This window comes from Salvia miltiorrhiza, chromosome 5, assembly GCF_028751815.1.
Source record: "Salvia miltiorrhiza cultivar Shanhuang (shh) chromosome 5, IMPLAD_Smil_shh, whole genome shotgun sequence".
NCBI lineage: Eukaryota > Viridiplantae > Streptophyta > Magnoliopsida > Lamiales > Lamiaceae > Salvia > Salvia miltiorrhiza.
The window spans coordinates 29,719,361-29,746,107 of NC_080391.1; the positions used below are offsets into that span (position 1 = coordinate 29,719,361).

Below are 26,747 nucleotides of genomic sequence, written 5' to 3' on the forward strand. Positions count from 1 at the left end.
AATCTGAGGTGGCTGCCGGAATTGCCAACGTGGCTGCCGGGATTGCCAAATCATACATACACACACTTTTCTCTCTCTCTCTCTCTCTCTCTCTCTCTCTCTCTCTCTCTCTCTCTCTCTCACACACAGACACACACACACAGACACACACAAACATACGCACACACCCACTGCGCCACACACACGCGCAGTCCCTCCCCCTTCTTCCTTCTTCGGCGACGGTAGCGTCGCCGCCGCTACCGCCGCCGCCCTCTCATCCCTTAACCATCTCCTGTTTCTCTCTCTCTATCTCTCTCTCACACACACACACACACAAACACACGCACACACCCACTGCGCCACACACACACACACGCGCAGCCCCTCCCCCTTCTTCCTTCTCCGACGACGGTAGCGCCGCCCTCTCATCCCTTAACCATCCCCTCTTTCTCTCTCTCTCTCTCACCATCTCCCCCACCAGCAATTTCTTCAAAAACTCAACCAAAACCACCAATTTCACCATGCTGAATTATAGATCTGCAAATTGGAAAACTTTGGGTGAAGGCGGCAGAGATCGAGAGGGGAAGTGGTGGTAGCGGGGTTGGGGAAAGGGGAAGGCTCCGCCCGCCGGCGGGGGTGGGCGAATCCAGTCTTGTTCTTCTCAGTGCTAAGCTTGGAATTTGTGGATGTTGTCTCGCCGTGAATTGAAGGAGAAATGGCGTTTGGAAGGCGATGCCGGGCAGGAGAAGATGGTGACGGGCGGCCAAGATCGCGCGGCGCGGTAGCGGCTGGGCGCGGTGAGGAGCGTGACAGAGGGTGGTGAGAAATGAGGGAAGGGAGATAGGTCGAAGGGGGAAGAGAGAGGAGGCAGGGCCGCCGGCTCCGCCGACGACGCTGTCGTCCGGTGACGGCGGCAGGAGGAGGACCGAGGGAGAGAGAAGGTGGGGAGTGATGGGCAGCTGCTGCGTGAGGGGGATTGGGGTTAGGGGCGGGGGCGGGGGGGGGGGGGGAAAGAAATGGGACAGTGGGTGGGTGGGTGGGTGGGTGGGGGAGAGTGGCAACTGGCAACACATCATCATTCTCAAATAAATTAAATGCCACGTCACTGCCACATAAGCCACGTAAATGACACATAAGTTTCGATTTCGCCGGAGATACTCGCCGTGGGATTTTTACCAACAAATCATAAATTCATGTATTTTTTGGCCAAAACAAAAGGTCATGATATAAACAAGAAAATTAACAAACTTGATGTATTTTATGGCAATAACCCCAAAATAAAAAATCATAGTTGATTTATTTTTTTAAAATGCGTGTTGCTTATAAAAGATGAGAAAATAAGTTGTGGTAGAGGAACTTATTTATTTGGGAGCTTAAGAGCTTAATTTTACAGCTTATAACTTGTTTAAGAACTTATTTTGGCTAACACTTTGAAAGAGCTTATAAGCTCAGCCAAACACCCTCTAAGCCATCCCTTTGAATTTGTTTCCTCATCATTTATGCTATTCTTGAAAACTGTAGCCTGCATAATGTAGTTTTTTTTGCAATTAAAAGAAAGTAAAACCAGTTACCTAATGCTCCATGGTCAAAGAGATAATTTTAATTGGAAGTAGTTCTTTGTCTGGATTAGTGAAAATATCTGGGAGGTGAGCAATAAATCTTGAACTAGCTAGGAAATAATTTCTGAGTGTTCCACCAGTAGGTAAGTCATGGCATGTAGTGAGCTACACCAAGAGCCCACTGGTCTTGTTATGAAGGGAAACCAGGCCACCAATATAATTCATAACTGGTCGGGTTAATCTGTTCAGTTAAAAACAAATATGTTGGTACAATCATAGAACGTATAGATGTGACAGAAAGCCCTAGCTTGATATCTATAAAGTGATGTGAAGCAAGCTGCCCACCCATGGAAAATCCAAAGACAGATCATAGAATTTGGGTCCTAGTCCCAACTGACCAGCAAGCTCCTCATTTCTCAATGTCAAATTAAAGCTAAGCCTCCTAACAGTCCGGTTAGGGTCTCCATAACCAGGTGTACAAACGGAATGATGTATATGCCTCTACTTTCAACTATCTCCTGCAACTGACTTCATAAATAAAACAGTCCACAACGTTCTATATGATGCAAAATGTTGTTGAATGTTTGACCATCAGAAATCCATCAAAAGCAACATAAAAGGATGTGTTGTTACCGGTGAGAGGTTAGCATTCACTGCAGAAACATGAAGCCTGTAATTATCAAATCCATGAACAAAAAATTGCAGATTTGAAGAGTTTTTTAATTGGGTCAGAGATTAAGATGAGAGATATTATAATTTATTTTATAGTGCTTGAGAAGGTGAGAGAGATGATCAACAAAAATTGGGAAAATTTTCTAAAATTGTTATATATGAGGTGAGTTTGTTTTATTAATGTTCTTAAATTCACAATCAATTCGATGAATTCACGACTGACTAGTTTTGATTGTGATACGAATTTTAAAATTCGAATTGACAACTAGTTGTCTTATTTGTGAATTTGAATTCTAAAACTAGAATTCACAACTCCAAAATAGATTGATTGTGAATTCGAATTTTGAAACTAAAATTCACGATTCTGAATAATTTTGTTTTGAATTCGATTAAAACCATAACTCACAACTCGAAAATATAATTGGTTGTGAATTCGAGTTCTAAAGCTACAAATCACAACTAGGTATAGTCTTGGTCATCAATTCGAGTTTTAAAACTAGAATTCACAATTAGGAATGATCTTAGTTATGAATTCGAATTTTAAAGATAAAATTCACAACTAAGAATAGTCTTGGATGTGAATTCCATCTCAAAAATTCGAATTCACAACTAAAAATTCAGTAGATAATTTTTATTTATTTATTTATATAAAGAGTAAAATTGTAAGTGTAGTTAAATTTTAAATCTATTATCTTAATAAATATCCCCTCCGTTTTTTATTAAGTGTCCCGAGCCTTCAAAATACACACACCAATAAAATAAGATATTTTACATTTGTAACCTTAGTAATTTTCATAATAAATGCATATATACAACTAATTATTACATTCATACAAGTATTAAATAAGGATAAAATAGGAAAATGTCATAAATATACTCTCAAATTTTGAAATGGGACACCTATATATTGAGAAACAAAAAAATGAACTAAATGGGACACTTATAAAAAAACGGAGAGAGTATAGTTTTTATTTACTATATTAATTTGGACATTGGACATTTTTTAAGTCCACTCAATTATTTTTAGGGAAAACACAAATATCTAGGTTAGTTAGTATTTTCACTTTGAAATTTGGTGTAAAATTAACTAGTAGTGCAATTAAGTCTACACAAATTTCGGTATTATCACCACATGGGGATGGGGGAATATGTTTAGGATTCTCATCTAGAGATGAGTTGGAATTTTCATTATACTGTATTAATTTTGATACTAACGCATGTGAGTTGACTTTGTTATATACTGCTGTTATGCTATATTATCTGTCAAACTTAAAAAATTGTGGTACATACGTACTATCTATTTTCTGAATGCCCATCTTCAACTAATTCTAGAAATTAATCAAATGTGGACGGATATACACATAGAAATTCCCTTGTGGGACTTGGTCATCATTTCATATTCAAAGTGAAAGGTGACGAAATGTGAATTATCTGTTAAACTGGTTTATGACTTTTATACTAAAAATGAGAAAAATTAAACGGTAATTTCGATCTTGAAGCAAGTGGATATGTATCTTGTAATGAATATTTAACGAACTTTGAATTATATGATAAACTAGAACGTTTGTGATTTTCATTCTGAAATTGTCACACCCCGATTCTTAAAGAAATAACTATAATCGAGGTGCGACTAAATCATACTCCCTCCGTCCCGTTAATAATGGCACGTTTTTCTTTTTGGATTGTCCCGCTATTAATGACACGTTTCCTATCTTGGAAAAAATAAGGGAGTGATTAATGTTAATTAAAACTCTAATTAAAAGCCTAATTAAACAACTTTAAAAAAATAAAAAAATATTCTCACTCTTAACTCCCGATTACTCTCACTCGCCGCCTCTCCTCCTCTCCTCGACGACTCCGTCTCTCCTCCTCCTGCACGGCGACGGCGCGGAGACTCTGCGTCCACCCGCCGCCTACTCCTTCATCCCTCCACCACCACCTCCTAAACCCTAGCGTCGCCTCCACTGCCTAGCGCCGATACCACCACCGCCTCCACACCTCTGCGCCTGCTCCATCTGCCGCCGCCTCCGCGTGAAACCCTAGCACGGGTTGGCGCTAGATCTGAGCGGCTCCATCGTCGCGCCTACACACCCTCTGAGGAAACTATATCAGCGGCCCGACGGCTCCATCTTCTTGATTTTTGTTGATTTCGTGAATTTTGTGAATATTTGTTGATTTTTAGGATCTTTATTATTGCTTGGTGAATTTTGTTCTGGTATTTTGATTCTATTTTGCGTTGATTTCGTGAATTTCACCCAGTTCATGAATTTTTGATTTTTCACCCCAGTTCATGTTCTTCCTAATTACTAAAACTACTTCAGTTCATCTCGATTTTTGTTGATTTCGTGAATTTTGACGGCAGCTGTTTCTGCTGATGAAGTTAACAAAATTAAGAAGAAAAAAAATGCAATCTTCCTGCCTATTTTACTTTGGAAACTTTTTTTTTTTTGTGAAATTCGTGTTAATGGTAAGAAATGATTAATTAATTATAGATTTTAAATTTATTTAATGAATCAAGAAATAAATGTTTTTATATATTGATAAATTAGAAATAATAAACAATCCCTAAACACAATTCTAATCATGTGGACCATACACCTTTATTCCTTAATTTTATTCTCCTTACTCTCCGTGCCGAAAAGAAACGTGCTATTATTAACGGGACGGAGGGAGTAGTAATAAACAATGATAGAACCTTGTGGAATTTGAATAATGGAATAACAAATCGGACAACACCCTTTTCAATGAAGAAAGACAAATATCCAAATTAAAAATGCATTTCTGTTAGCCGGCAGCCCGAAATATTAAAAATAATTACTTTTGTAAATTATAATTGTAGATGGGACCCTAATTTTTTAATTAAATTTAATAATTTACAACGAATTAACGACAAACATATACAAAATAAAAATAATATTTGGGAAAAGTATCAAATAAGCCCATGTCGTAGTGGCCATTTTCACGTCTGGCCCCCTATAGTCGAAGGGGTATCAACTAAACCCCTGAACTAGTTAAAATCGAATAATTTCACCCCTTGCCCTAACGCCTAGTTTAACGCCGTCTGTATAATTTAATTAATTAATTTTTTTTTATTTTGCGGGCCCCTATCCCCTATGACAGCCTACTGCCTCCTCCGTCGCCACAAACTGCCGGCGTAGATCCTCTAGTGCAAATGCAGGTAACACAATTTGGTTGCGGGGGATTCGTGATGGGGCTGATATTTTGCCACGGCATATGCGACGGGCTCGGCGCGGCGCAGTTCTTCAACGCGGTCGGAGAAATGGCTAGAGGGGCTAAGGCACCGAGTACCGCGCCGGAGTGGTGCCGAAATTTCCTCCCACGATCGCCGCCATCAGCGCCACTCTCCCTAGCTATTCTCGTCTCGGACTACCAGCTAGAGCCGGCCATAATCGATGTATCCATGGATGAAATCAAAAAGCTGAAACAGGAATTCCAACAGCGGAGCGGGAAGAGGTGCTCCACAATCGAGATGGTGGCAACAATGCTGTGGCGGCAGCGCACGGAGGCGATCAGACTGGACGAGGAGACGGAGGTGAAGCTGGTGTTCTTCGCGAACTGCAGGCATGTGGTGGAGCCGCCGCTGCCGGAGGGGTTCTACGGCAACTGTTTCTTCCCCGTGAGCATGAGCGCGAGGAGCGGCAAGGTGGTGGCGAAGAACGTGTACGAGGTGGTGGAGGTGATCAAGGGGAAGGCGCGGCTGGCGGAGGAGTTTGGGAAGTGGGTGAGGGGGAGATGAGGGACCCATTCGCTCCGCCGCTGGAATACCGGACGCTCTTCATATCGGAGTGGGGGCTGGGGTTCATGGAGGTGGACTATGGCTGGGGGAAGCTATAAAAAAAACACTACGACGGACGGCGTTAAACTAGGCGTTAGGGCAAGGGGTTAAATTATTCGATTTTAATTAGTTTAGGGGTTTAGTTGATACCCCTTCGACTATAGGGGGCCAGACGTGAAAAGGGCCACCACGACAGGGGCTTATTTGATACTTTTCCCATAATATTTTAAAAAATTAAAAATTGTCTACGGATTTGTGAGGGATTTATGACGGTACTAAACTCCCGTCATTAATCCGTCGAGAACACCGCAATTTTCTCGATCGGATTTTTTCCGTCGCTAATTTCCGCCACTGTTCACACCATTTTTTTGTACGGTGCGTTTACTTTGATGAATAAATTTATCCATGCAAAATGATGGATAATAAAATTTATGCCTTAAAATGTCTCATTTCTTTTCCAACATTTGACACAAAAGAGATGTTCACTATTTTTCCTTTCTTATTTTCACTTCAAGGATTGATAATATTATCCCCTCAAAAATGGAGGGATAATATTATCCATCCTTGAAGTGAAAATAAGGAAGGAAAAATGGTGAACATCTCTTTTGTGTCAAATGTTGGAAAAGAAATGAGACATTTCAAGGCATAATTTCTTGTTATCCTTCCTTTTCCATGGATAAATTTATCCATCAAAGTAAACTCAGCCGTAGTGTACACCATTTTAAGTCAAATACTAATATTTAAATTAATATATTTTTTTGTTTCCAATTATCTGAATACATTTTATATAATTTTAAAATTTTAAAATAATAAAATATATTGTGACCGGTAAATTGCACGGAAGGATGTACTAGCTAGTTCCATAAAAAAACATGACAACCACTACAACAAAAACTCTAATACAAACCACTTAAAAGAAACCAAATTTACTTAAAACCAGTTTCATATATAGCTTAAAAAACTGATTTTACCCTTGTTTCTCTCGGTACACGTGAGCACCGAGAGAAATGATTTTACCCTTGTTTCTTAGGGTAGAGTACTATAAATAGGGTATACGTCCATTGTAATACTAAGTTTATCTGAAATATACTTTTTTCATCATTTTAATTATTGTAAAATAGCATAAGTTCTTTATTTATTTTGTAGAATAACTATTAATTTGTACGTGACTCTACTTTTTTTTCCTCATTAATATGTAAATTTTAGATGACAAATAAATACAATTAATTTTACGGCTAACTGATGTTGTCATAATTATAAATTTGATGTAAATCTGCTTTGCCATCAATAAGAAACATATTAGCTTTGGGATAATTATTAATTTAAATAAATAATTATCCCAAAGATAATATGTTTCTTATTGAATGTCATTCCCTTTCTCATTATTAATTTGTTTGATTTGCAAATTATATTAAATATATAATATGTAATTTACAAAAATATTTAGATATATATCAAATAGATTTAGTATAATATTTAATAAATTATTATGTTCTACATAAATATATAATATGTAATTAAAAAATTACCCTTAAAATAAAAATATATAATAGAAATAAGACAATCTATATTAATTTTGTGCCCAATACACTTTTTCTAGAAAATAAAACGCAAATCATTGCATGCGGTTAACCGCATAGCATGCGGTTAACCCATGTATTGGCGTATATGTTCAAGTTTTTGAATGAAGATAACAAAATGATGAAGTGGTGCAGCGGTAATGCCTTGTTTCTCCCCAAGGTCATATGTTCGAACCTGCTTGCCTCACTTTTGCGGTTTTTAGCGATTTTTTTTTCCTTTTATTTATTTTTTTACGTTTTTTTCTAGTTTTGTTTCCATTTTTTTTATGTTTATTTTCCTTTTCCTGTTTTCTTCATTTTTTTTTGCATTTATATATATATATATATATATATATATATATATATATTTTCTTTTCAGATTTTTTTTTCTTTTGCATTTTTAAAAATTTTACTATTTTTCTTTTGCATTTTTTTTATATTTTGCCTTTTTTTATCCTTCATGGTATTTTTTTTTGTTTTTCGATTGTTTTTCTTTTACATTTTTTTATATATTTTTTGTGAAAAATATAATACTTTTAAAATATTACATTCTTCATAACAATAATTACTTTTTTTTATGACAATAATACTTGAGCAAATAACTAAAAGTATAAGTTCTTGTGAGTAAAATAACAATTATCGTGAACAAATGTTTCAAAATTATTACATTTGTTAATGATAATAGTTACTTTTATTTATTAGAACTTGTACTTTCAATTATTTGGTTAAGTAATTATTATAGTCGAAAAAGTAATTATTGATATGAATAAAAGTAGTGCTTATTTTTATTCATTAGATTAACTTATATTTTTAGTTATTTAGTCAAGTAAAAATTGTCCTAAGAAAAAGTAACCATTGATATGATAAAAGGTAATGTTTTAACAATATTACATTTCTTCACAATAATGTTTATTTTTGTTCATAAGAACTTTTACTTTTAGTTATTTTCTCAAGTAATTATTTTTGTAAGTAAAAGTAATTATTGATGTGAAGAAAATTAATGGTATTTTCATTCGCTAGAACTTTTATTCTTAGCTATTTGGTCAAGTAATTACTGTCGTAATAAAAAGTAATTTTTTTAAATCAAATAAAAAGTTATTATTGTTACAATGAGATGTAATGTTTCTAAATTATTACATTTGTCCACAATAATTGTTACTTGACCAAATAGTTAAGAATAAAAGTATTAACGAATGAAAATAACATTACTTTTCTTCACATCAATAACTACTTTCACTTACAAAAACATTCACTTGCTAAGATTACATTACATCATATCAATAGTTACTTAGGGGTTTAGTATTCAAGGTTTAGGGTTTAGTATTCATTATTTAGGGGTTTAGTCTTCATTATTTAGGATTTAATTAGTATTCAGTGTTTTGGGTTTAGTATTCATTATTTAGGGTTTAGTATTCAGTGTTTAGGGCTTAGTATTAATTATTTAGGGTTTAGTATTCAATGTTTCGAGTTTACAAAATATTGAATGATAGGAAATACTTATATTGACATAAGTATATATTTGTTCTAACAAATGTATATGTTAGGCTTTATAAATGTAAATATTACCATTAGGGTTTAGTATTCAAGGTTTAGGGTTTAGTATTCAAGGTTTAAGGTTTAGTATTCAGTGTTTAGGGTTCAGTCTTCAGGATTTAGGTTGTAGAAAATATTGAATGATAAGAAATACTTATATTGACATAAGTATACATTTGTACATACAAATGTATATGTTAGGCTTTATAAAAGTAAATATTACCATTAGGGTTTAGTATTCAAGGTTTAGGGTTTAGTATTCAAGGTTTAAGGTTTAGTATTCAGTGTTTAGGGTTTGGTATTGATTATTTAGGGTTCAATTTTCAGGATTTAGGTTGTAGAAAATATTGAATGATAATAAATACTTATATTGACATAAGTATACATTTGTGCATACAAATGTATATCTTAGGATAAATAAAAGCAAATATTACCATTAGGGGTTTAGTATTCATTATTTAGGATTTAATTAGTATTCAGTGTGTAGGATTTAGTATTCATAATTACATTAGAAAATATAACACTTTATATTGAATGAAAGGTAAATATATAAGTATACATTTGTGCTAACAAATGTATATTTTATATTTATTAAAAGTAAATATTTCTATTAGAGTTTAAGATTTAGTGTTTAGGGTTTACGGTTTAGAAAATATAATATTTTATATTGAATGAAAGAAAATACTTATATTAACATAAGTCTACATTTGTGCTAACAAATGGATATTTTATATTTATTAAATAACGTAGAAATAAATAAAATACATAAAAAATAATCAAATAATTATTCACGTATTCATTGTTGTAAGAAAAAGTAATTATTGAAATAATGAAAAATAACAAAAAATAAAATAAAAAATATTGTCAAAAGAAACATCAAAAAATAAAAAGAAAGAAAAAACTGAAATAAAAAGAATGAAAAACAAACATCCAAAAAAAAAAACAGTAAAAAACGCAAAGAAAGGAAAAACAAGAGAAACAACTGAAATAAAATAATGTAAAAAAAAATGAGAGAAAAAAATGCAGGTAAGAAGAAGAGGAAAAAAAGTAAAAAAAAAATGAGGCAAAAAATGAAAAGAAAACTGGGGAAAAAAAACAAAAAAAAGGGGAAAAAAAATACATGAAAAACAAAGAAAGAAATGGGGCAAAAGAATTTCGAACCCCTCCCCTTCAAGATAAGTGTTGAAGGCGCGATTGTAGCCACTACACCACATTGCTGTTTTGCTTCTATTTACCAAATTTTACTATATATATGCTAGTTCTCGTCAGGGTTAACCGCATGGTATGCGGTCAACCGCACCAGAGACCAACTCAAAATAAAATAGGCAATCCATATAAGTATAGATCATTTTGAAAAAATATATACAAAATAGAGTGGATTTTTAAAATGGCTACTTTCATATTGTAAAGATAAAAAATGTCCACTAAAATAAAAAACTTAAAAAATGTCCACTGTTACCAAAATACCCTTCACATTAAAAATTAAAAAAATGTCCACTTTACATCACCCCTTTAAAAAATCCCGCAATTCACAACCAGTGTGAATTCACAACCAAAACACTGGTTGTGAATTGAGAATTCACAACCAGTCGAATTCACAACCAGAATTTTTTGTTTGTGAATTCACAACCAGTCGAATTCACAGCCAAAATTTAATTCACAACCAGTCGAATTCACAACCAAAATTTAATTCACAACTAGAATTTTTTGGTTGTGAATTCACAACAAACGAATTCACAATCAAAATTTAATTCACAACCAGATTTATGTTGGTTGTAAATTCACAATCAGTCGAATTCACAACCTGAATTTAATTCACAACTAGAATTTATTTTGGTTGTGAATTCAAGTAGTTGTGAGTTTGAGTTTTTAAAGTTTGAATTCACAATTAAAACTAGAATTTATTTTGGTTGTGAATTCAATTTTTAGTTGTGAATTCATAGATCTCGTTGTGAATTCAAGAATATTAAGTTGTGAATTCATCGAGTTGGTTGTGAATTCAAGAACATTAAGTTGTGAATTCATAGATCTGATTGTGAAATCAAGAACATTAAGTTGTGAATTCATAGATCTAGTTGTGAATTGAAGAACGCATCCTTAATGAAATCGACACTCCACTTAAAAAATATGGATTTAATTTCCTATCCAATATCAACAAATTAAAAGTGCACTGGTACAATTATAAAATCGAAAATAATTGCTGGGCATGAAGCTATTGTATTTATACGAGCAAAATCAAAGTTTAATTTCCCGAGAAGAGAAGATGCGTATACGCGCAAACTCACAATTTGGCATCAAAAAATTTGTAATGCCCATCTCCAAGCCAAACTCTTATTCAATTCTATCGCAAAATCTCCCAATTCGCAATGGATTTCTGGCTGAGAGCTCGGGAATTCGCTGAGGAGGCGGCCACGAAATCGCAGCAGTTCACGCAGGGGCTCGGCTCCACCGGTTTCTCCCGCGTCGTGTCGGAGGCGTCAAAGCGCTCCAAGGAGCTGGCGGTCGGGGCGTCGAAGCTGTCGCAGGAACTCGCCGCGGACGCTCTGAAGCGCACCGATGAGATCAAGGCTCACATTCCTCGCCGCGGACGCTCTGAGGTCGGGGCGGCGGCGCTTCGCCGGAGGAGAGAACGCGCTAGAAATCTGACGAAACCCTAATCGAAAGGCCTCGCAAATCGCCTCTTCTCCGACGCACCCTCCATCTCCGTCACCACCGTGAAGAGAGACAACGAGACGAAGGATTCGCTGTTCGAGATCGATGTGAGGATTGGGAGATTGACATCGGCTGGACTCAGCGCCGCGAATCTCCACCGCGGCATCTCCGACGGCAACGTTTCTCTGGCCGGGATCTGGATCGACGAGCATTTCACGGTGCTGGATTTGATCTGCATCAGAAGTGTGGGGAGAAAGCTTCCAGATTTTGCAGGTTTTGGCATAATCTGCAGCGTCTCCTCCTCGGATCTGCGCCACCTCCTTCACTTCCTCTACGGATCTGCGCCTCAGAACACATTTATTCTAGATCTCGTAGGGTGGCGAGGAGGTCAGCATCGGAGAGTGTGGCGGATTTTCGACGCCGATAGAGAGATGGTGGCGGAGAAAGGGAGAGGTGGCAGTGGCGAGAGAGAGAGAGAGAGAGAGAGAGAGAGAGACGTGAAGGGGAAGTGAGAGAGGAGAGAAAGAGAGGAATGAGTGGCCATTTTTTTAAATTTTAAAGTAAGGGGTATTTCTGTCTTTTCAATCAAAAAGTGGACAGTTTTTATTATTTTTATTTTAGTGGACAATTTTTATCTTTACAATATGAAAGTGGATAGTTTTATATATTAACTCTACAAAATAACCCTTACATACTAATGAATCCTTCTAGGTAACTTGAGTCTTCAACCTACTAATTGTAAAGAAACGTTTTGCCAGTTGTGTTTAGTTGTCTCAATTAAAAGTATATATGCGAGAGCGATGAAATTTGAACCATAAGCCTCTCTGCTTAATAAAAAGGTCTTCATTGCCTGAATGTACGTACGGTAACATACGATTGGAAGTATTCATAAATATATGACAATTGAATTCCGAAGAAAAAATCACTATAAACTCATATATATTCAGACATTTAATTTCACACTTACTGTTCCAGGAAAGGAGCTGGTATGTCTAATAGCAATTAATGAATACAATAATTTTCAACAGGCCTAGAAAATGAGAATATGTGAACAAAAGAATAGTAATATTCAAAAGAAATTAGTATTCGTCAAATATCATGAAATTAACTCAATTTCAAAAATCTCATCTTTCAAATTTCACGAAATCAACTTCATAGTTACATATCCCACATTTCCCCCTATAAATAGAGCGCGATCTGAAGTCCTAAAACACAAACTGAACAATTCTCAAATATGAAAGCTCCAACCATTTCTACTCTTACGCTCATTTTTCTTGCAATCTTTTGGTGCTCATTGGCAGCAGCTTCTGCCGATGATCACCAAGAGTTTCTCGAATGCCTGTCCGAACAATTTCACAACTACTCTTCGATTTCCAGCAACGTTTACACCCCTACCAACTCATCTTATTCTTCCATCCTTCGATTCTCCATCCAAAATATGAGATTCACGTCGGATTCTACTCCTAAACCACACGTGATCGTAACCCCACAACACGAATCCCAAATCCCTCCTCTCATATATTGTGCGAAAGAGAATGACATGCAGATCAGAACTCGAAGCGGCGGCCATGACTACGAGGGACTCTCTTATGTATCGCAGGTCCCGTTTGTGATCCTTGATTTGATCAACCTCAGTGAAATCACAGTTGATGCTGAGGGGAAAACTGCATGGGTTGAAGCTGGTGCAACCATCGGTTCCTTATATTACAGGATTGCCGAGAAAAGCCCGGTTCTAGGGTTTCCTGCTGGCGTTTGCCCGACTGTTGGTATTGGCGGTCATTTCAGTGGCGGCGGCTACGGCACGCTGCTGAGAAAATACGGCCTAGCGGCAGATCAAGTCATCGATGCGAGAATAATCGACGTTAATGGCAGAATTCTCGATAGAAAATCAATGGGCGAGGATCTGTTCTGGGCGATCAGAGGCGGCGGAGGCGCTAGCTTCGGCGTGATTCTTGCGTGGAAGGTGCAACTGGTCGATGTGCCGGAAACAGTCACTGTTTTCACAGTCGACAGAACGTTGGAACAAAATGCGACTCAACTCGTTCACAAATGGCAGTACGTTGCGCCCAGGTTCGACCAGGATCTTTTCATAAGAATCCTTATGAGAAGGGCTAACTCGAGCGAAGGCGGCAGGAACGCAACAGTTCGTGCTTCGTTCAATTCGATTTTCCTCGGCGGGGTCGACAGATTGCTGCCGTTGATGCAAGAGAGCTTCCCTGAGCTAGGGCTAGTGAGAGAAGACTGCATCGAAATGAGCTGGATCGAATCCATCCTATATTTCGCCGGTTTCCCCATAGAATCACGTGAAATTCTTCTCAACAGAAGTCAGCCAAATGTAAGATACTTCAAAGCCAAGTCAGATTATGTGCAGAAACCGATTCCTGAACAAGGGCTCGAAGGCATATGGAGACTGTTCTACGAGCCAGAAGCCGATGAGGCGGAGGTCATCTTCAGCCCTTACGGCGGTAGAATGGATGAAATTTCGGCTTCCGCCATTCCGTTTCCTCACAGGGCTGGAAACCTATACAAAATCCAGCATTTGGTGTACTGGCAAGAAAGTGAGAACCAGAATTCGGACAGCTACATAAGTTGGATTAGGAGGCTTTACAGTTACATGGCTACTTATGTTTCCAAGTTTCCGAGGGCTGCTTACATTAACTACAGAGATCTTGATATTGGAGTCAACAATGATGATGGAAAGACCAGTTATGCGCAAGCAAGCGTTTGGGGCATGAAATATTTCAAGGACAATTTCGATCGGCTTGTTCGGGTGAAAACCGCAGTTGATCCACACAACTTTTTCAGAAATGAGCAGAGCATTCCGCCATTGCAGTCGAGGTGGACGAAGGAAGGGGATTAGGGCTTGAGCATGAGGTACACGATATTTGCGTCTATATGCATGCATATATGTTTTTATTGAATTTATTGATGTGTTTGGTTTATGTAATAAGGTGTAGTACTACCATGTACATGTATTGATAATCTGATGTATCTTCTCGTATAACGATGGTGATTAATTTGTTTGTCATTCGTGTATTGTAATAAATTGATTGGTTTATGAATATATTATAGGGGTTTTGGCAAATAAAATCACGAAGTATTTTGAATTTGTAATTTTAACGTGACTTTTGAAGTGTGGCAAATTAAATCACCGCCTTTTTAATTTTTGCAATTCCGTCCCCCAATTTTTTTCGGTCGTTGGATTGCTGAATTGGAGTTTACGTGGATTAGTTCGCTACATAATATTTATGTTAATTATGACGTTGTTTTCTATTTTCTATAAAATTGATGAATATTGAAAATTATGTTGCGAACACATGTTGCAATCTCTTTATAATTTGGAGAAAAAATTAATTGAAATTGTGCGAAACGACGCCATTTAAGCCTCACAAAAACGGCGCCGTCTTTACTAATCCACGTAAGCTCCAATTCAACACTCTAGCGACCGAAAAAAAAAATGGGGGACGAAATTGCAAAAATTGAAAAGGTGGTGATTTAATTCGTCACACTTCAAAAGTCGCATTAAAATTGCAAACTCGAAATAGTTCGTGATTTTATTTGCCAAAACTCCTATATTATAAAGCATAATGTGTTTGCTTTCGTGTATTATAATTATCACTTATATATATGCTGATGGATTTAGTTGATGAAGTCGCAATTTCATATGATTAAAATATCATTAAAACAGGCTTAAACAGCCAACATTAGAATTAATTCTTGTTTCTCCTATTAGTATTGTTGATGTTAACTATGAACGATCAAGATCGAAAACTCACAAACAAGAAAATAGAACGTGACAAGGTTTTACGTGGTTCGATCAAATCGACCTACGTTGACGAAGGGAGTTAATCATAATCTTACGTACTATCATGCCGGAGAAGTTCACCAGCAGTACAAACTTTACATTGAAACTCTCAAGAAACGCACACAACAGGGTTACAGCAATATCCTTCCTTTATCTCACAGCTACATCTATGCCAAGACTAAGATTACAACACACCAACAGCTGCCACTCAAGATACACACTTTATATATTTTGCTATAAGCTACAGAAAGAAAGAAACGACTTCAGCCTTCATGCACATGCATGCGCTGTTATAACGACTTCGTACTTCTTTGCAACTCAAACCTCCAACTTTATGTTTATTGCAAAATAGCCCCTCGTGCATCTTTGCGGTCATTCCATTCTACAATCTCGACTCTCGACCTTGACTAAAAGATCACGACATAAGATTTCTATAACTTTCCCTCACTGATGCTCCATCACAGGGCTTCCACAACTTAATACTCTGTTGACATAACAAACAAATCAACCTAAGACAATGCTTGAATTTAGAAGTAGGCAAAGTCTTGGTTAACATATCTGCGGCATTGTCCTCTGTTCCAATCTTTATAACTTCAACTAATCCAATATCCGTTACAAAATGGTGCCACACATCAATGTGCTTTTATATTTTCATTAAACACATTGTGCTTCACAAGATGCAAGACACTTTGGCTGTCACAATACATAGTCACTAACTTTTCACTACAACGAAAAATGGTTTTTCGGACACCAAAAAATGCCCCAATATATGCTCTATTGGGTCAATTTTTATTTTCGGGGCACTTAGTACATATGCCTCCAAGTATCGTGTCCCAATAGGGTTGGGGACACTTTTTATGTGCCTCAATATGGTTACCCGATAATTTATTATGCCCCGAAATTGATTTCTAGAGGCACATAAAAATGCCCTTTAAAATGTTTCGAAATATATTGATAAGTTTATAGGGATATTTTTTTGTGCCTTCAAATGAAATATTGGGCACTTATTTGTATCATTTGCTCAAGTATTGGGACAAAAAATATGTATCCTTAAAATCCGTTTTATGTCCCCAGATTAATGTTATGTGGCACTTATTTGTGTATTTTGCTTAAGTATCTGGACACAAAATGTGCACCGTCAAAATTAGTTTTTGATGAGGAGTAAATTATGCGTAAAGTGAAGGTTGACAACACCAAAGGAGTCAGCGCTGGGAATAACTATGAAGAAAAGAGCCTGGATAGTGTTTTTAGGGAAAAACGTGAAGGGTAAGGGATTCAGGGCCACTTCGAGAGGGTTCAAAGGTCATAAGTGTCAGGGCTGATGTAACCAAAGAAGAGGGGAGCGGGCCAGAGGGTCAGATCTAGAATAAAGTAGGGAAGGGGCCACGCTAGGATTCGGAGAGAGCTGACTTAGTCAAGAGGAAAACTTCAGAGCTGGAAGACAGATGCAGCGTTAGGAAATATTGGGAGCATCACCGATCGATAACGACCTCGAAAGATTCTCTCTAATTGCCAGGGTCACTATCAGTCGTGTAATTACTAATTTACCCTTGTCTTAGGCGTCTATAAATAGAGGATGTACCGGTCATTGTAAACACACGTTATTCAAACATTAATACAATTTTTTCTCTCGTTTTAGCTGCTTTCTTTGCCTTCTCTCAATCCGCTATTACACTACAGGTGAATCTTTCTCTCCTTAATCAAAGGGTGAAAATACCAAACTCATCAACTGGTGTCGTCTGTGAGAAATTGCGGATCGAGCTTAAGACGTGAAGAAAGTTTGTGCATGGACTTTGCTCGGCCGAATTTCTTGGCACAAGCTATACATCTTTACCGAGGATTCGGGTTTGATGGGCACTTACACTTGTTTGCGTGTGATTTCTGGGGTTTTGATCGATCTCGTGATGGGGTGTTTGTTGGGTTTTCATAATTTCGCATGCATCTTACGTGATTTTAATTTTGACGTATCTTCTGCGTTATTATGATTTTCGTTGCGCTAATTTCTGTTCAAATTTATGTTTCTCGGGGTGTTGGGAGTTCCTTGCGGGCAGATCTATGGAATTCGTGGGATGTGGTTTCTGTCACTTTATTTGCGGTCGAGATCTGTTGGATCCGTTGGATTTCTTGGGATTTTCTCGCATGATTTTTATTAGGGCTGGCAATTTTCGACACGACACGAAAACACGACACGAAATCGCACGAAATTAATGGGTTAGTAACACGCACGATAAGGTTCGGGTCCTTATCGGGTCGACCTGATAAGGACCTGATAATTTTGGGTCGGGTTGGGTTGGGTTCGGGTCGGATTCAGGTAACCCGATAGTGATATTATTATTTTTATTAAATATTTATTTTAATTTTTAAATTTTCGATTTCTTAGTTTAGGCCTTAGGGTTTCATTCATTTCAAATTTCAATCAATTATTTGCACTAGAGATTGATTGTTTGGAGAAAAAGGTATGAGTTTTTTGTGTTATTAATGTTAACATTTTATATTATTGATATATATTTAATATTAATTCATATTTTTTTTCGTTCAAAGCCTTCAAAAGCGAAGTACCACCATCTAAGTTAGCCGAAGACTTTCTACATGGCGATGATGAACCTCAAACCGAATCTTCTTCGGTCTCCACTATTGCTGTTGCATGAAGGCTGTCACTTAGTCTAGTTATGTTATGATTTGTTAAGCTCACTTGGATTATGTTGTAGTTATGTTAGGGATTGACGACTCTTGGTTGATGCATTGTTATTTTTTCATTTGAGCTTATTATATTTTGTTAAGCTTATTGGTTTAATGCTTTATATTGATTGGATTTTTAGTTTGGCATATGTTGAATTGTTGATTTATTGGATATGTTGATTGTTGAGCATATGTGATGAATTTTGTATTTTTTTTATATTATTATTCATGTGAATGAATCAAATCAAATTTGTGTTGTTATCAGGTCATAATCAGATCGTGTTGCTATCGTGTTGTGTAAACCCGATTCAAATCGGGTTGTTATCAGGTCGTAATCAGATCGTGTCGCTATCGGGTCGTGTCAACCCGATTCAAATCGGGTTGTTATCGGGTTCGGGTTGGGTTCGGGTTTAGGTGTATCAGGTTGGGTTCGGGTTGGGTTCTAGCATTTCCTTATCAGGTCGGGTTCGGGTTTGGCCTTATCAGGTCGGGTTGATATCAGGTCGACCCGATAGCAATCCGACCCGCGCGCACGATTTGCCAGCCCTAATTTTTATAATCTGCCGCCTCTGCGAATTGGAGTACGTGATATCTAGAGAATTTACTTTATATTTTTCTTGTTGGGATTTCTAATTTTGTTTCCACAGGTCATAGAGGACACAAATATCATCAAAAACTTGCTGGGGGACTTCGCGGGAGAGGGCAGGGCTCCTGCTCCTAATACAGCTGCTACTGTCACTAATGAAGGAATTCAGGTCGAGGACTGCACACCTACTGGCCCACTTAGGCCCATATTGTCAGGGCTGCAAGTGACTCCAACTGAACAAGGGTCAACTGCACAAGGAACGGGGCTGGTTAACGTTACCATGACTGAACAGATGATGTCCTTTCTGAGCTACGCCTGCATGAGGCAGGTGTTGGGAACGTCTGCACCACCGCTGGATTTGGGATTACTAGCAGCAGCAGGGCTTGGGACTGCTGGAATACCGGCTCAAACTATTCCTGGGGGATTACCAACTGAAAACCCACCACCTTTAGTGCAGAGCGCTGTCATCGTCCCTCCGAAAGGGGCAGGAGAAGTCAAGGCTGACAAAGTCAAGGATATGCGTCGTTCGGGACCTGTGTTCCTGGGAGATATGGAGGGTATTGAGGATATTGGGGATACTTCCAGTCAAACTAAACCTGTCACTGAACGACGGGCAAAAGGCACAGAGCTGGAGAATCCAGCTCAGTTGCAAGAGAGGGTCTCAGCTATGCAACGACACCTCCAAGAGCTGGAGGAAGTGATTGAGGAAAAAGCAAATGAAAGAAGCAAGTCTGTCTCACGAAAAAGGGGACGGTATGAGGGTTCTACCCATTCCAGGGCTAAAAGTCATCAAGATCGGCGTGACCATCTGCGGGAGAAAAACAAGCATGCCAGTAGAGCTAGCGAAAGTAAGCGCATACATGACAGTCAGCACTGCACTGGGGAAGGCAAGGGAGAAAGCCGCCACAAGCAGTACTATCCTGAAACTATTGCTATGACAGGGTCAAGTCCGTTCTCGGATTATATCTTGGCAGATCCATTACCGCGCCATTATAAACCCATTAACATGGAGTACGATGGATCTGATGACCCGGAGGTACACATGGCCAGGTTTGAAACTATGATCATGTTACATTAGGACTGGAAAAATATACCGAAAACTCGGTATACCGGCCATACCGTACCGTAAAATACTGAATTTAAGGTATACCGATTTTTTTGGTAAGGTATGATACCGTACCGAAGATTTACGGTAAGGTAAAGGAATGAATTTTTTAGATACCGGGGTATATCGGTGTATACCGATATCGCGGTATATACCGGAAAAATCAATAAATACCGTATTAAAGGTATATACCGGAACACGGTATGATACCGTATTATTGGTATACCGACTATTAATATATATCGTTGATGCGGTATCATACCTTATTCTGGTATACCTTAATATACGGTATATACCGGTAATACGGTACAATACCTTATTCTGATATACCGTAGTTGTCCGTATATATTGGTATATCAAAAATCGCGGTATATATCGTATCAAAATCTATAATTTTAAAATATATAATATATATTTTTATGTTTATATTTTTAAAAATATTTATAAATTTTATAAAATGATGTATATAATCTATATTATGTGAATATATACAATTGTACATGAATTTATAAATATTATCAAATGATACAAAAATAAATAAAATATAGTAAATAGTATAAGTCATACAATAAAATAAAATTGTTTATTTTGATATTATAGTATAGTTATAATATATAACGAAAATTATTGTTTTACAATAGATTATACATCTAGCTTATAATAGTTACATATATAATAGCATAGTTATAATATTAGTATTATATTATAAATAATATTACGTCTAACATATAAATTATATGTAACTTATAACATCTATATAATTTACTATATATTGCATGAATGCATACAAGTATGCGAATATAAATATCATCAAATGATATAAGACTTAATAAAATATAATATAGTATGTAAGTTAATTATATCAATATATTGTGTTATGATATCAATATAAATAATTTATACTATATTAAATTATATTCACTCTTATATCATTTGATGATATTTATATTCTCATATTTGTATGCATTCATGTAATATATAGTAAATTATATAGATGTTATAAGTTACATCTGATGGGTGTAAATTTACATTGATATCATTAATAATAAGTGTATTACTTTTTATTTATTTGTGATATATTTTAATTATTATGTCATTATTATATTTGTTAAATATTATTCATTATCTAAACATATTTTAAATAAATAAGTTATCAATTTTGTACCGTATTGAATTTTTTCGATTTCGGTAATACCGATTATTTTGGTATATCGTTGAAGTGCGGTATACCGAAATTCGGTAAGGTATACCGAAATAAAGGTACAGTAAAGGTTTTGTATGTTCTCCATACCGTACTTAAGGTATACCGTAGGTAAAGGTAAGGTAAAGGTATGAATTTTCTCCATACCGAAGGTATAAGGTATGGTCGATTTAATAAGGTATACCGTACCGTCCCACCCCTACGTTACATCAGTACACGAAAGGGATCAAGTGTAGAATCTTCTCTACCACGCTAACGGGGATGGCCTAGCAGTGGTTCAGAACTCTGGAGCCTGATTATATCCATTCCTTTGAACAGTTACACGATGCCTTCATGTGCCAATTCGCAAGTTCTAAACGCGCTGCGAAGACTGCTATGTCATTAATGGATTTAAAACAAGAACCCACTGAGACTTTGACGGAGTTTGCTGCCCGTTTTACCAAAGCACCCTTGGAGGTGCCCAAAGCTGAATCTCAGATTAAGGCTATGCTTTCGTACGTGGGCTAAGAGACCCGGGGCTTTCTTTGATAATTTGCAAGTAAAACAACCAAGGGACTTTGATGATATCTTAGCCCGGCTCCCAGGGTACATACAACTGGAGGAAGCCAGGGCTACTAGAAAGACAGAATACAGTGGCAACAAGCCCAAGAAAGTGGAGAATAAGGTTGGGACATCGGACACCCGTCATCAAGAGAGATCACCGTACAGGGGACTGCCTCCCCGAGTGCTGCCAGCAAAAGCGCAGCCGACATACCAGCCCGCTCGTAATGAGCAAACCTATAGGGGAGTGAATAATGTCAACCGACTCACCGATAAAACTCCTTTGAATAAACCTCAAGAGGAGATTTTCCACTTAATCAAAAATGAACCATGGTTCAGGGCTCCATGGGATTTCGCAACAGGGGCTCCCAAGCCAGGACCGAATGGACTGTTATGTCAGTACCACAACCATTATGGACACCCTACAAAATATTGTGGGCGTCTGCATAATCAATTGGAAATATTGGTGAGACAGGGAAAGCTTGATCAATTTGTAAAGCAGACACCACCCCCGTACTTGCAAGACAATAATTATAATCCCAGAGTTGGAAGGAAACAAGGGCATCAAGGGAACGATCACAAGGCTGCTCCACCCCGCGAAGAAAAAAGGCAGGTGCATATGATCATTGGGGAAGAAACTAGGTCTATATCTAATAGGGCGCGGAAGCAAACTATCCGTTCGTGCAGGGCTGACACTTTACATAGCCAAGTCATGAGTGTTCGCAGTGCTGCAAGGGAGCTAAGCATTTCTTTTGGGTTGATGGACCACGTCGGATTGGTTTACCCGCATGATGACCGCTTGGTCTTCTCTGCGGATATAGCAAATTGCACGGTACACCGTATATTTGTGGACTCGGATAGCGCTGTGAATATAATCTACAAGAACTGTTTGACAGCGATGGCTCTGGACGCCACGTTGAAGCCACCGGGTAATCCACTGTTTGGTTTTACGGGGGAATTTATTTTGCCGCTAGGCTCTCTAGAGTTACCAATGATGTGGGAAAAAGAAGGGGCCTCGCGGACTCGTATTCTCAAATTCTTGGTGGTGGACTTTCTGAAACCAAGTTACAACATCATCATCGGACGGCCAGCGCTGAACGCCTTCCAGGCTGTGATTTCTATGTACCACCTGAAGGTGAAATTCCCGCTTGAAAATGACAGGGACCAGATCACATCAAAAGAGTGCTTCGTCAAAAGTTTAACAACACAGTCCGGGAGTAAAAGAGCACAAAATTTCCAAGGAGGGTCAGCGGAGAAGGTTTCTAGAGCTGGGAGCAGTTCAAGGAACACAGTGGAACGAGTTGAGATAGAGAAAATCGGGAGGTCTCCAGATAAGCAACCGCTGATTTCAACAGACGACAGGTGTATGTTAGTGGAATTATTCCCGGGAAAGACAGGCTTCCTCATTCGCGTGGGTACCAAGATGCCTCCAGCCCTGGAGAGGGAAATGATAGAATATTTGCGGTGCAATGCTGATGTGTTTGCTTTCACTATAGCTGATTTAAAAGGGATTTGATCGGACATTAGCAGAGCATCGCCTAAATGTCGATCCAACAAAGAAGCCAGTTATTCAAAAGACACGGCATTTTGGGCCAGAGAATGATGCAGCAATCAGGGAACAAGTCAAGGCCTTGCTATAAGCGGGCCATATTGTGGAAGTACAATACCCAGTGTGGTTATCCAACGCCGTAATGGTTGAGAAGAAAAAGAAAGAATGGAGAATATGTGTGGACTACAGGGACTTAAATACCGCCTGCCCAAAGGACTGTTACCCCTTGCCTCGTATCGACCAGCTAGTCGATTCAACGGCCGGGTTCGAATTGTTATCCATGATGGACGTTTTTCAAGGCTATCACCAAATCAGCATGCATCCAGAAAACATAGCAAAGACAACCTTCGCGGTGTGTTGCGGGGTTTTTAGGTTTGCTGAAATATAAACTTTATTGAAAAAAGAAAAAATCGAACCCTTGAAAGCACAAAGCGCAAACTAAGGGAAGAGTCGTCAAAAAGAGGACTAAAAAACAACAAGACAAAATGAAACAGGAAGAGGCGGAGGGTCAACCTCAGAGGCTCCGGCCGAACCATTGCCCCTAGGAAATCGGCCCCCAAAACCAAAAATGGAACCCAAAGGTGAACAATACAGAAAAAACCTAACAACAGAACAGCTAAACAGCTGAAGAAAGGAAGCGTCAAAGAAACAGACGCCCAAGCAACACGGAGACCAAACCCCAACTTTACAGAAGCTGGGGGCAGAAACACCAGAAACGACCAAAAGAACCCAAGAAACCTCCCAAAGCACAAGCCAACCTCCAGAAAGCAGGAGCCAGAAACGCCAACCCAAACCCAGAAACCTGCGAACCAAAGAAGAAAACAAAAGCAACCAAGCAAAATAAGAAAAAAGCAAAAAACTCCACAGACGAGCCAGACCACAAACAACAAAACACCCCCGAAAGGAACAGCCCTTCCAAACAAGACCAAAACAAGCCTAAACATCCCACTTAATATCGGAGAAGGAACAACCGTGGTCCCACCACCCAAACATGTCTCAACCAGTCCCTCAAGAAACTACAATCCCCAAGAAGTGTACAAGGCTAAGGCTTTGAAATGCAACATCAAGATGATACAAATTAATCAGATCAGACCCAATTCTCCGCTAGAAGTGAATTCTCTAATGCAATTACCTTTATAATCAAATCTCATTCTTTTATAATATGATCAAAAACTTTGCTTTCAACAGATAGGCCAACTTCGCGAGATAAAAACATTTGGGGGTACCCAAAGAAATCCTACATGGTTTCCCATGCTCATAATGAAAAGCCCATCAGAGGAGCAGAGACCATAAGCAATAAAGAACCAAAGTTCAACCAACCAAAACAAACCAGAGAAAAGATATTAGGCTTATTGCAATGACAACACTCCTCCTAGCATCTACTGAAGGAATATTAAATTGAATTAACGTTCCGATTGCCCGATGATCGTTTCTTGGTTATTATTAATTTGCCATACAACGATTAATTCCTAACATGCTCCTATGAATTTAACAGCTGCACACAGGTGTTAGGAAAACTTACTTGAGAAACGGATGCACAGATGGTTGATGATCGCGTCGAATGATTCAGACTCCAGCTCTGATCTTCTCGACTGTATCCCGCTCAATTCCCAACGTTGGATGGACAACGAGCTATGAGAACTCCCAAGACAGAATGGCACCTCACGATTTTCTGCGCCTCCCTCTGCTCTCAAACCCTAATATTTTTATCAGTGTATTTTCCTGAGAGCTGACAGCTGTATTTAATAATACAGAAATAAGGAGGAGGCGCCAATTACAGTGCTAGGGCCGAAAATTCTGTCTTCATGGGCTAGGAGACATTGGGCCAGCCCAGGGACCAGATACAAGGAATAAAGATGGGCCTCAAATAAATTAATTCATCCATGGTCAGCCCAGACCATAATTAATTTATAAATATCAGTTCATTCCACTAGAGAACCGATACTGACTTACCCCTTTATTGCCGGTGATGAGTCGGGGCTTGTATTTAGACTTATTAAATCTCCGTATTTAAAATATCCGACATCCATTAATTAATTAGAGCTCTGACAGCTTAAATTAATTAATCTCTTAATAATTCCTTAAGCAGTACCACTCAATCTTTATTATTACGCTTGAACTTAATCAACCTGCAGGGTTTAGCGTAATAAACCTTATTGAGCTCCTTAAGGGGATGTCATTATCCTATACCGGATACGGGTACTAATACAGATAATCAAATATCATATATTAACTGCTATCACCCAAGATACAGAGTACTCGAGTTAGTATTTAACTCTCGCTCATAGTAAGTCAAAGTGATATACGAATTAACATATATATCTGAATACTTATTAGTATTAAGATTTATAAGTCACCGAGATCTTGATTCTTCACTTAAGTCAGATAGAAGAATACATCTCAAACTGTGGTCCTATCAATACGTAATGACGTACCAGTATAGACAAGTAGCCAAGACAAACTACTTCCATCTATACTGCAGCCTAAAACAATAACTTGTCCTAGAGTTATTTCGGCTGTGATCAAATTATATCTCTTAAGGTTATTCCAATTATATGGTCTTCTGTGATCTACAACACACCATATAATCTACTTATACAGAGATAAAGAACATACATATGCAATCATGAACACAATCAGATAGGAGATAAGAATAGTGAATAACAGGAATCATTGTATACAAGCATAAAGTTCTTGCTTTCAGTATACAAATCCAACAATCTCCCACTTATACTAAAGCAAAACTTTTAGTATACAATGTGTCTAAATACTAGCTATTACAAAACTTCACTTCATCTCTCCCACTTATACTGAAAGTTTTTCTCTAAGTGGGTGGCATCAACCGCAATCCCATCCCTCGAGCATGCTTCTCATAGGTCTTTTGCGGTAAGCTTTTCGTGAAAGGATCAGCTAGGTTCTCCAATGTATCAATCTTCTCTACTAGCACATCTCCTCTGTTTACGATTTCTCGTATGATGTGGTACTTTCTCTCTATGTGTTTTGACGCCTTGTGGCTCCTGGGTTCCTTAGAATTTGCCACTGCACCCGAGTTATCACAATAAATTATGATACTCTTAGGCAAATTAGGGACCACTCCTAGATCCAAGAGGTAGTTCCGGAACCATACAGCCTCCTTAGCAGCTTCCGAAGCAGCTACATACTCGGCTTCCATGGTGGAGTCTGCAATGCACTTCTGCTTTGCACTCCGCCATGATACGGCTCCACCTCCCAAGGTAAACACATAACCAGAGGTAGATCTCTTCTCATCCCGGTCAGCCTGGAAATCCGAATCGGTGTAACCCAAAGGAAATAGACTGTCTGACTGGTAAACTAGCCTATAATCTCGAGTCCTCTTCAGGTACTTGAGAATATGCTTTACCGCAGTCCAGTGTCCTGGTCCAGGGTTCGACTGATATCTTGCAACCATGCCAACGACATAGCAAATATCAGGTCTCGTGCAGAGCATCGCATACATGAGGCTACCTACGGCGGAAGCATAGGGTATCTTCCTCATCTCCTCAACCTCACTAGG

At 38.1% G+C, this 26,747-nt stretch overlaps 2 protein-coding genes across 2 annotated transcripts; both read left to right on the forward strand.

Annotated features, from left to right (window-relative positions):
- Positions 1-5,307: 5,307 nt before the first annotated feature.
- Positions 5,308-6,065, forward strand: LOC131025778 (acyl transferase 4-like; the record flags this gene model as incomplete). Its single annotated transcript, XM_057955563.1, is given in 2 exon segments — positions 5,308-5,959; positions 5,962-6,065. Coding segments are annotated over 2 exon segments (756 nt in total), but the record flags the coding sequence as incomplete, so codon positions are not given.
- A 6,913-nt stretch (positions 6,066-12,978) lies between these two features.
- On the forward strand, positions 12,979-14,883 carry LOC131026378 (tetrahydroberberine oxidase-like). Its single transcript, XM_057956246.1, has one exon. It carries the CDS (start codon positions 12,985-12,987, stop codon positions 14,608-14,610), a length of 1,626 nt encoding a protein of 541 aa, XP_057812229.1. The 5' UTR covers positions 12,979-12,984; the 3' UTR covers positions 14,611-14,883.
- Positions 14,884-26,747: the final 11,864 nt, after the last annotated feature.

Coding starts and splice junctions, on each gene's coding strand:
- LOC131026378 (XM_057956246.1), top strand. CDS start 12,985: ATGAAAGCTCCAACCATTTCTACTCTTACGCTCATTTTTCTTGCAATC.